The following is an 11,716-nucleotide window of genomic DNA, read 5'->3' on the forward strand; positions in this document are numbered from 1 at the left end:
GCCAGAAATACACACTGGAAAAAAAGACAGCATCTTCAACAAATGGTGCTGGTTAAAGTGGATGGCTGCATGTAGGAGAATGCAAACAGACCCACACCTAACATCCTACACAAAATTCAACTCCAAATAGATCAAAGATCTCAACACAAGGCCAGACACATGGCATCTGGTAGGAGAGAACGTGAAGAACAGTCTGGAACTCATTGACCCAGGTGATGGCTTTCTGAACAGAACACGGGTAGCACAGACAGTAAGAGCAACAATTAATAAACGGGACCTCATGAAACAGAAAAGCTTCTGTGTGGCAAGGGATGCCATCATTTGGACAAGGCAGCAGGCTACAGAATAGAAAAGATTTTTTTACCAAGTACACATCCTGTATAGGGCTAATATCCAAAATATATAAAGAACTTGCCGGGCGGTGGTGGCGCACGCCTTTAATCCCAACACTCGGGAGGCAGAGCCAGGCGGATCTCTGTGAGTTCGAGGCCAGCCTGGGCTACCAAGTGAGTTCCAGGAAAAGGCGCAAAGCTACACAGAGAAACCCTGTCTCGAAAAACCAAAAAAAAAAAAAAAAAAAAAAAAAAAAAGAACTCAATAAATTGGACACCAAGAAAACAAAACAAAAACAAAAATCATTAAAAAATATAGTGTAGATCTAAACAGGGAATTCTCAGAAGAGGAAACTCAAACGGTTGAGATGCACTTACAGAAATGTTCAACATCCTTAGTCATCGGGGAAATAAAAATCAAAACTACTTGGAGATTTCATCTTACACAAATCAGAATTCAAGATCAATAATACAAGTGACAGCTCATACTAATGAGGATTTGGAGTAAGGGGAAGAACTCATCCATTACTGGTAGGAGTGCAAACTTGTCCAACCACTGTGGAAATCAGTGTGGCTGTTCATTACAAAGAGAAGAGTCGATCTGTCTCAAGCTCCAGCTACACCACTCTTGGGTGTCTACACAAAGGACACTTTATCCTACTACAGAGGCACTTGCTCACCTGTGTTCACTGCTGCTCTGTTCATAATAGCCAGAAATTGGAAAAAAAACAGATGTCCACCAACAGATGAATGGACAAGAAAAGTTGGTACATTTACCCAATGGAATATTATTCAACCATTCTAAAAAACAGAATCATGAAATTCTCAGGTAAGTAGACAAAACTAGAAAAAAATCATCCTGAGTGAGGTAACCCAGACCCAGAAAGACAGATATGGTATACATTTGCTTATATGTAGCTGTTAGCTGTTAAATCATTGAACGACAAGCTACAATTTATTTAACTGCAGAAGTCAGGTTGAAAGTAAGGGTGAGGGAGATATCTCCCTAGGAAGAGGGAATAGAATAGTGATGGATGGAGGGTTGGGAAGGGGGCTGGACTAAGAGGATCAAACAGGAAGCTGGAGGGAAGAAGGGGGCAAGGGCGGAAATACAGGGACAGACAGCTAAAACTAAGGGCCATTTGAGGGGTCATGTGGAAACCTAATACAATAGAAGCTTCCTAAATTATATACATATATGAAGGTAATCTAAATGAAATCACCAAATAACAGGGAGACCCAACTGGATGTACCTCATCACCAAATGAAGCTTCCAGTACCAGGAACGAGTTATATCTAATTGAGTTCTTGGCCAAAAGGGTTCATGTGAAGCCCTAAACCCAGGCTATTGCCAAGGCTACTGGTGGCTCCCCACCAGCTGACAGGAAGGCCCTGTTGCTGAAGAAAATCGCTACACAACTCATTGAACACAGAGAAGTTGAACTGGTGCCTACCCACAGCGCTCACCCCTACAGACCAGTGTTCACGGCCCTGGAAGGTATTCTACACGCTGCCAAAGGAGAAAGGTGAACACCAACCCATCTGTAAGCCTTCAGGTGATGACCTGCCTGCAATAGTGCAATAGTGGGGCAAAGCTTGTGGCCAACTAACTAAACAACCAACGTGTGGTTGGATTTAAGGCCTGTTACATGAGATGGAACTCATGCCCAGCACTGCTCAAGTAGCCAAGACCCTGAGACCAGATAGGCCAAACACTACCGTTCCACTCAAGGAACATAGCAATAAAATGACTCCTAATGACACTCTGCTGTACTCACAGATCAGTGTCTTTCTCAGTCAACATCAGAGAAGCTTCCTCCTGCAGAAGATGGGAACAAATAGAGAGACCCACAGCCAGACAATATGCAGAGAGTGAGAGACCTCAGAACACTCAGTCCTAAAAAGGGTGTCTTCATCAAATCATTCCCCTCAGGGCTCAGGGAACTCAATGTAAGAGGAGGCAGAAAGGGTGTAAGAACCAGAAGGGATGAAAAACACTAAAGAATCAAGGCCTTCTAAACACAACAGGACTAGTACACATATGAACTCACAAGACAGAGGCAGCATGCACAGGACCTGCATGGGTCTGCACCAGATGGGGCCCTAGAGCTGAAAGGAAAAGTGGACACAAGCTCCCATCCCTAACCCAGAAGCTATCTCCAATTGATAGCCACTTGCAAATGAAAACCTAGTTTCTTCCAAGGGAGTCTCACTGGGGAAACAAACCACTCTTAAGGGCAGTCTCTAAGGGTAGGCCCCATGCCCAGCAGTAGACGGCCAACACAAAATGGACTCAGTGGCGTCTTTGGAGGTTCTTTGTGCTTTTTTTCACTTTAAACTGTACATTTGTATTTCTTTTCACCCTGCTTGCTCTTTTTCAACGTAGACCTGCATAAGAGTGACTATTAATAAACATCTGACTAATCAGAGTCAATATTAGGCTGTCTTGAAATCTCCTCTGCCAGAAAAATTAAGTATCATTTTTCAATTTAGCCTCAGACCGATTCTTAGGGCAAGGGCAGAAAACAGCCTCATTCTTTACCAAAATCGCACAAGCCTCCAGCCACGCTGCTATGTTCCTCTCTGAAACTTCTTGAGACAGTTCCCCACCATCTGCACAACTCCCAGCACTACTGTACCATAACTTAGTTCAGAGAGATCTTGATCATCCTTCTTTTCCACACAACACCACACTGGTCCACTACATTGATAACACTTGGCTGAATGGACCAAGAGAGCAGGAAGTGGCAACCACTTTGGACTTGTTCATAAGGCATATGTACAGAGGATGGAGACTATCCAACCAAAATTCAAGAGGCCTCTGTCTCAACGAAATTTTCAGGAGACCAGTGGTGTGGGGCGTGTAGAGATAATCCTTTTCTAAGGTGAAAGATTAAGTTATTGTACCTGGCCCCACCCACAACCAAGAAAGAAGCACAATGCTTAGTTGGCCTATTTGGATTCTGGAGACAGCACATTCCTTGCTTGGGTGTGTTACTCCAGCCCATATACCAAGTGACTCTAACTTGGAAAACTGCTAGCTTTGTGTGGGGCCTGGAACAGGAGAAGGCTCTTGTGCAGGTCCAGGCTGCAGTGTGGGCTGTTCTATCACTTGGACCATATGATCCAGCAGACCCAGTGGTACTTAAAGTGGCAGTGGCAGATAGGGATGCTGTTTGGAGCCTTTGGAAGGCCCCTATAGGTGAATCGCAGAGAAGCCCCTTGGGATTTTGAAGAAAGGCACTATGGTAATGTGCAGACAACTATTATCCCTTTGAGAGACAGCTCTTGGCCTGCTGTTTGGCCTTAATGGAAACTGAATGTCTGAGAGTTGTCCACCAAATCACCATGCAACCTGAGCTGCCCATCATGAATTGAGTGTTAACTGACCCATCAAGCCATAAAGTAGGACATGCATAGCAACAGAGGCAGTGAATCGTTGAGAGTTTGAGGCCAGCCTGATCTACAAAGGTAGTTCCAAGACATTCAGGGCTATGCAAAGAAACCTTACACTACCCCCCCCCCCCAAAAAAAAGGAAGGAAGGAAGGAAGGAAGGAAGGAAGGAAGGGAGGAAGGAAGGAAGGAAGAAAGGAAGGAAACTCAGAGTGGAAGATCCAGATGTGGCATACTGATTCCTGATGCATAAAACGGGGCACTCATGTTCAGAGCAACCTACATAGGTCACAATCAGGTGAAATGCAAGAAACTGAGGATGTGAGATTTGATCTGGGTACCAGGAAGGATTACTTCTCTTCCAGGGCTGTCAATGGAAACTGGACCCCAGCGGAGAGTTTCTACTGGAATAGTCAAGGTAAAGCTGTTGGTAACGTGTGAAAACTATTCTGTCAAATAATTCAATGAAGAGATGTATGAGGATTGAAGTCAGTAAACTTTAGCCCCATCTTCATGCAAAAATGTGAGGAAAGAAGGACCCTGTCACTTCAGTGATGGAGAAGGGACAAAGAAGAGGTTTTCCCAGGAGGGCAGTGTCTTGGGGAGGAGGAGAAAGAATAGCATTGGCTCATGCATCTTAAGCTCTGAGTTCTAATTGTCCTCACTCTGGTGTTGATTTGTCTGGATGACTTCTGGCTACCCATTCTTACTCTAATTAATAAAATGGACAGGTTGGGCTCCCCAAGGCCACTCCAACTCAAGCATTCAGTGATGCTATTAACTCAAAGGCCATTCCAACTCAGGGAGCAATGATCATATTGGTTCAAATAACAAGGGTCTTAATGACAAGCAATCATCTGATTAGGCCAAAATAAAATGGGTCTGTGGACTGGGGAGATGACTCAGCGGTTAAGAGCACTGATCTCTTCTAGAGGACCCAGGTTCAATTCCCGGCACCCACATGGCAGCTCACAATTATCTATAACCACAATGAGTTATAGATAATCAAAGAAATGCCCTCTTCTGAACTCTTAAGACACTGTACACATGTGGTACATGGATATATATGCAGGCAACACACCCATATACATAAAACAATAAATTAATAAAATGATAAATTTTTAAAAAGAGAAGAAAATGGTTCTAATAGTGGGTACTTCAGATTTTATGGGTTCTCTGCCACATATTATTTTTATTTTGCCTTATCCTATTATGTTCTAACCCTCTAAAAGTGTAAAAATTATTCTTAGTTTCTGAGTCATACAAAAGTAGGCTGTGGGTCAAGATTTGGCCATTGGACCATAGTTTTTTAACAACCCTGGTTTGGGTTGGTAGCATCTCCCAGCAAGAATAAGGTCAGTGATTCAATTTAAACTGATACAAAAACCACCCAGAGAAGCAAAAAGAAATAGTGAAAAAAGGGGAAATAAATATCAAACAGGTAACAGGACAAAGCTCAAAGATAATCAATGAAGAAGCAAAGTTGAAAGACTACAGAACCCAGATAAGTAATGTTGGCATGGATGGGGTGGAGACACAGGAACATTAGCTGCACATGATTTTCTAAGCTGAGGAGCACAATGGACTTGGGTCAGTCTCTGTGCAGCCCAGAAATCATTCAGAAGCCGGAATGCCCATCCCTAAATCAAGCCACCTTAACACTCCAGTAGGAAAAAGAGGAGTGTTAACTGGAAGAAATCCATTGTGTTAAATGAGCAAGGTCAAGAGACACTGGCTAATGTGAGAAGATTAAACATGGACAGATACTAACAGGCTCATTAAGTAGCATTTTAACAGGACAAGTGACACTGGTTCACAGATATTTCAAAAGTGCAAACACCATAAAAAATGTAAACACTGGCAGGACTGGGGAGGGAGGCTGAAAGGAGTTTGCTAAGAACATCGCGACGATCAGGGCATGCCTGGAAAGGGGGCCATCTGGTGTGACCAGCAAATGTGTCTTGGCTCCAACATCTACCAATCTGAATTGGAGCAGGGAGGCAGAGAGCAAGCGCCATGCTTGAGGGCCTGGTGTCAAGACACCTGAGTTCCCGGAACAGTCCCAGGGATTGCAAAATCATAGGCAAATCACAAGCACCTGTGACTTCAAGTTTCTCTTCTGTCAAATGATAATTGGTATTCCTGACCTCCCCGCTCCGTGGCTTTTAGTGTGAAGGCGTGTTACCCAGCTTACTATTTGTGCCCATTTTACTTGAAAATACAAAACTTATCCAGGGCATGGATCACACACACAGTAAGGCTAATGGCAGTAGCATAGGAAACAATTCCTAGAATCATAAGGACCTTTAGAGTCACATCACAATATCTGGGGGAGGGGATCATAAGAACAGGCCTACGTTATACTTGGATAAACTCAGGCCGTGGGGAGTTCATTCATTTAGTTCAAGTGCATGAGAGCAAGTACTGGACGCTCGCCTCTGTTAAGGAAGCTAGGTATATTGATGAAGAGTCAGCCACACAGACACTGCATAAGGGACGCTTGAGTCTTCTTTTACATGGGGTTTCTACAATTCCTTTTAAAAAAACAAAAGTCCATGCTTCCTTCCTCCCCCCCCCCCATACAGCTATGTCTATGAAAAGGCTAATGCCCACCATCCTTTCATAACTCACGAGCCCAACACAACACCTGCTGCCACAGCAGCTGCCACCGCAAGTCAACCTCCAGAGGTGGCTGAAATGCTCGCACACTCGGGCTAGCTGTTAGGTGTGCCAGCATCATAAATGAACTTCCAAGTTTCAGGCTTTGAAAAACGAGTTTCTCTGGTTTGGTGTGTCCCCAGAGTCCCGAGAGGAGACACATATACTTCCTCTCCCCAGGACCAGGTCACTCTTTCTGCTCACTGGCTCCTTCCTCATAGCTAACCCCAGATAGCCTCTAGAATCCCATCATATAAAGCTAACCCTTCCCCAGAAGGGGGCATTGGTCAGCCATAGGCCGCCTCGTGCACCTGCGGTCTGCAGAGGCTACAACGTTCTGGCTCTAAATTGTTTCTTTCCCATGGGAAACTGGATAATTCGGAGGTAGGACAGTAGCCAATTGCCCTGTCCCCGACCCCGCTGCAGCTCCAAATTGTCCCTTTCCTGTCCCTTACATTCTATCCTAGACTCTGTGATCCTCCGACTTCCCCCTCAGCTCAGGATGTTCCCTGGGCCTTCTTGACAGGCTCCCCTTGGCACCCTCTGCCTTCCCACACACAGGCTTCCTGTGCTCTGAACTCCTCCTCAGCATTCCCAGGACAGTCCCACTCACTCCCCTTATAGACCTGGAAGCCCATCTTCCCCCTTTGTGGTTCAGCAAAACCATGTCGTCTCTGTGTGCCCGCTCATGCCACACAGTAGCCCTGCCCTCTCCAGTCCGTGTCCCAGGACCCGCACATACCCACAGCCCGACAGCCATCACCACCAAGAAGTAGATGACAATGACTGAGATGTCAGCCGCATTGCGAATGCGCTCATGGGACGGGATGGGTGAATCTGTGGCGGTGACCGCGGGGCTCCAGGTGCTAACGTCCATGGCAGCGGCCGACGAGTCCCTCTGGCTCACTGGGGCCACTCACTCCTTATAATGCCTTTGAGTTAATGATCAGCCCCGAGGGAGGGGACCCGCGACAGAGGGGCTGCGCGGCAGTAATGCTGGGCCCCTGTCGCTGCTGCCCGGCACCGCACTGTGGGGAAGCAGCTCTGGGCGCGCCGGGTTGATAAAGGAGCTAGCAAAGATGTAGGAGAAACTTCGGGGCGGGCGCCCCGCAGGTAAAGGCTGTTCTGCGAGCAGGGAGGGGCCTGCTAAGGGGTGGTGCCCTCCTGGCACAAAAGTCCTCTGTGCTCCCGCAGTGGGCACCTCGTGCAGTTGCCACACCTGGACTGCCCCGGCCTGCGTAGGGTAGAAAAGGAAAAGCTGCATGGAGAAGCCGAAGCGCCTGGAGCCAGGGGTCTACAGGCTGAGACTCACCTGCAGCGGGGGCCTTTGAAGAAGACCCGGCATCTCTGTGAGCGGGCATCTCCGTGTGAAAAATGAGTGCAGGACTTTTCAGAGAGCTCCGCCAATTTTTTGTTTTCTGGAGAACATTCTCAAGAGGATGAGATTGCTGGGGAAAACTCAATACAAATCTCTTTGGCCATCAGCATCAGACTCACCCACTCGTGACTTCTCCACAACCTGCAATCCCCAGGAACAGTGCAATCCCCAATATAAGAAGGAGAAAAAAAAGAAAAAGCTGGGAGACGGAGTCCCCCAGAGTCATTTCCTTGCCCTGTGTCTTCACCTAAATGGTTCGAGCCACTGTAAATGGAAATATTTTTGTACTGAACTTGTACAGGCTCTTGCGATTCCCTAGACAATACTATGTAACAACTGTTCATAGCTTGCACACGGTAGTTGGTAGTCGACGTTACACATAATCCATAGGTGAGTTAAAGCACATGAGAGGATATATGTGGGTGGTCTGCATGTAAATATAATTGTGCCATTGTATGTAAGAGACTTGAATTTCAATATTAGTGGGATCCTGGAACCAAGCCCCTCAGAGAGCATGGGACAATTTGTAACGTACTTTGAAACCCTTTTAAAGTGTGAGAGATGTCTGGGCGTGGTGGCACACTCAGGAGACGGAGACAGAGGGATGGTGATTGGAGGCTGGGCTACATATATGGTAAGACCCTGAATCAGGAGTAAATCACACGGACGAGAAGATGCCAGAGACTCTCTTCAAGGAGCTCATCAAACCCTGGGCACTGGGACAGGAGTCTGAGCCGCAAACACGGGCTGAGAACAAAAACGATTGGGAAAGAAAGCATGGCTTGCCCAAAGCCACACAGTGAGCCAACAGCCACGCTGGCCCTGCAGCCCAGGCCAGGCCAGAGCAGCCTTCAGACGGAGGACTTCTAGACACCAAGCCCCAGGCTAGCTTTGGAGAAGAGGCATCTGCAGCATCCCTAGCTTACCACCCTCAGAGCGTCTCAGAATACTACCTCAGCCTCTTGGCATGGAGCAGCAGGAAAAAAAAAAAAAAACCCCCCCGCAAGGATTCACAGCTGGAAGCCAGGAGCCTGAGTTCAACCTGGTTCCTCTGCCAAAGGGCCTTACATACGGCACTCCTCTCTCTCAACCTGCTTCCTCTTCAGTCAGATTGGCAGACATTCACCAGCTGTTCTTTTCTAAAAAGACCCTAGTATCAGTTCTGACTCTAGCCAGGCTCCCTGGCTCTCGGTCTCATCCCTATTACCTGGAGACAAGCCCTAGACATTTGCATACCAAACCCTGTCAGCCTCACTTTAGCCTCAATTTTACCCCCTGCTACATCTCCCAGGGATGAGATTTTCTACTCCTGAACAGTTATTTCTAAAACCAAGAAAGGGAAACACACTGTTGTTGTAAAGGATCAGGCTCCTCCCTGGAAACCCCACCCCCACCCCTCCACCCCCAACCCCGATGAGCTCACCAGTGCCTAGCGATCAGGTATATCAAGTCAGAATTCTGTCCCTTCCTCTCACAAGAGAAGGAGCCTTAGGAGAACATACCCCCTAACTTTGCAGGGTCTCATTTTCCTCACTTACAAAATGGTATTAATAGTGTCTGAGGCAGATGCTCCCGTGCATCGACGGCATTTCAGCACACTGGGAAATATATATGCAGTGCTCAAGAACAGGACTAACTTTATCTTCTTCATTATGGTCATCTTATCTGGACTCAAAGATGAGGGGTCCTCAGGGCTGCCCTTGCCCTCCCAGAGCTGGAGACGGCCATGGCCTGGCCACAAACAGTACACCTTCTGTTTTCACAGTGACCACCCTTGTTTGCCCATTTCATGGGCACTAGGACTCAAAAGGTTAAGTAAATTGCCCCAAGCGCCTTCAGATGAAAATGGCCACACTGGTCTTCAGTCAATGCACCTGTATGTATTTTAACCATTGCTGCAAAGAGAGGAGGGGACAGGAGGGGACAAATCAGTAAGTGATGCCTTCGTCCTGATGTTCAGGCCACTTCCGGGCCAGCAGCCCTCTACCCCTCTCCTGCGTTACTCCCAGTGGGCAGTTGGTCCCAGTTGTCTATAGGTCTCAGGCACTGAAGGGAGCCATTAACTATGAGAAATCCAAATAAAAATCAGGACAGTTCTTTCCAGGCGCCATCTTCTGGCAAATATCTTGGTTTGTTGCAAACTCAGAGACTGAGGTGAGAGAAAGCGAAAGGGAGTTCATTGACACTCGGATCCTGGAGAGATCGGCTCTCTGGAAGCACACACCAATGTGACTGGCGCTCAGCTGGTCTCTACCCCCTCTGTGGGATGAAACAGAGAAGCAAACCCCAGAAGTCTGCAGGCCCTGGCTCAGAAAATCACCTGGGAGCCTGGACCCACACTGCCAACTCAACACCCATCATCAGCCAACAGACCATGGTTGGGAAGCAGGAACCCGAAAGGAGAGTTTGAGTGAGGAGGGATTAGGCTAGAGGGTGAGAGGGGAAGCGATAACGAACGAAGAGATGGTTGGGAAAGCCAATGGAAACCTATTTTCATGAGCTTCCTAAAACATAATTTTTTTAAGAATGTTTCATTGAAATCCGCTACAAGAAGGGAACGTGCTTCTCCCAGAAGCTACAGGTTATCAAACAAAAGACACAGTGACAAGTACAGGGTACCCCTGTCAAGTTATTGGTTGGGGTCCCAGAGACCCCAAAACAATACAGGGAATTGTCATTGCTCTTAGTTACCCAAGACACCACACACTTTGACCACAGGACATGGAGAAATCAAGCTGGTGTCGACCTGGAAACATCCCCCCTGATGGCTACATTCCACAGTGTCAGGAGATGCTGTGCAGGCTGCTGGGGGAGAGAAGCCATGATGAATCTCACCCAGATGTGAACCCTGTGAGCTACAATAATGAGCAGCCTGGAAAGATATGCCCACTGGTGCAGTAATGGCGTGGATCTTATTGGGGTAACCAACAGCGTTCTAATTGGAATTAAGGTGTATTCTGCAGGAGGGAACTCATACTTCATACTATAAACCTGGCCAAGAATCCATTGGCTGGAGGTCATAGGTGCTGCTACCATTTGCTCAAGGGATATAGTGTCACACTGCCTTCTAAATACTTATCCTTAGACCCGTTGACTCCTGCAACTCTCACTCCTCATTACAGAAGCTTCTTTGTTCTGCAGATGACAGTTAATACAGAAACTTACAGCTTGTCAAAGTGCAGGAAAAAGTGACTGGAGTGCTCAGCTTCAATGAGACAACCTTATCACACACACACACACACACACACACACACACACACACACACACACCAAGGCTCAGGGAATATTGTGGAAGAGGAGTTATAAAGATTCTGAGAGCAAAAGTAAGGAAAAACTGATGGGAGGTAATGGCTTCTGAATATGGTGGGCAGCTGTAGCTGCCTGCATAAAATCAAGCCAGTCAACACTCAAGCATGGAGGATGGAAGGGGTTCACAAGACCCCACCCCTAGCTGAGGACCTGTTTGTTGGCAGTTAGTGGTCACTAAGAGAAAGAGTGCAACTCTGGTCTTTCTGATCCCTCTTCCATGATATTCCCTGAGCCTGTGTATGTGTGTATGTGTGTGTGTCTGTGTATGTATGTGTATATGTCTGTGTGTGTATGCATGTGTGTGTAGTATGTGTATGCAAGTGTGTGTGCATGTGTGTGTGCGTCTCTGTGTATGTCTGTGCATGTATGTGTATGTCTGTGTGTGTATGCATGTGTGTGTAGTATGTGTGTGCGGTGTGTGTGTGTGTGTGTATGTGCATGTGTGTGAGATAAGGTGTTCCCATTTAGGCTGAGCACTCCACAGCCACTCTTTCTGAAATAAGAGGAAGAGTCCATTTTCTCCATCAGTGTGGCCCAGGTAGATTGCCCATGCTCCAGTGAACAGCATCCCACACCCGTGTGCATACAGCCATTTCTAACTGGCCTGAGTGAGTTATTTTGAAAGAAAAAGAAAAAGAGATACGA

General features: G+C 46.9%; 1 protein-coding gene across 2 annotated transcripts in view; it reads right to left on the reverse strand.

Moving 5' to 3' along the window:
* Positions 1-7,261, reverse strand: part of Slc5a1 (solute carrier family 5 member 1) — an 84,378-nt gene extending 77,117 nt beyond the window's left edge. For both annotated transcript variants that reach the window (XM_052735865.1, XM_052735864.1), the window contains exon 1: positions 7,127-7,261. In XM_052735865.1, coding sequence (XP_052591825.1) covers positions 7,127-7,261 — 135 coding nt within the window. The remainder of the gene's footprint in view (positions 1-7,126) is intronic.
* Between the last annotated feature and the right edge of the window lie 4,455 nt (positions 7,262-11,716).

This window comes from Peromyscus californicus, unplaced genomic scaffold (assembly GCF_007827085.1).
Source record: "Peromyscus californicus insignis strain IS unplaced genomic scaffold, ASM782708v3 Scaffold_13__1_contigs__length_99412109, whole genome shotgun sequence".
Lineage (NCBI taxonomy): Eukaryota > Metazoa > Chordata > Mammalia > Rodentia > Cricetidae > Peromyscus > Peromyscus californicus.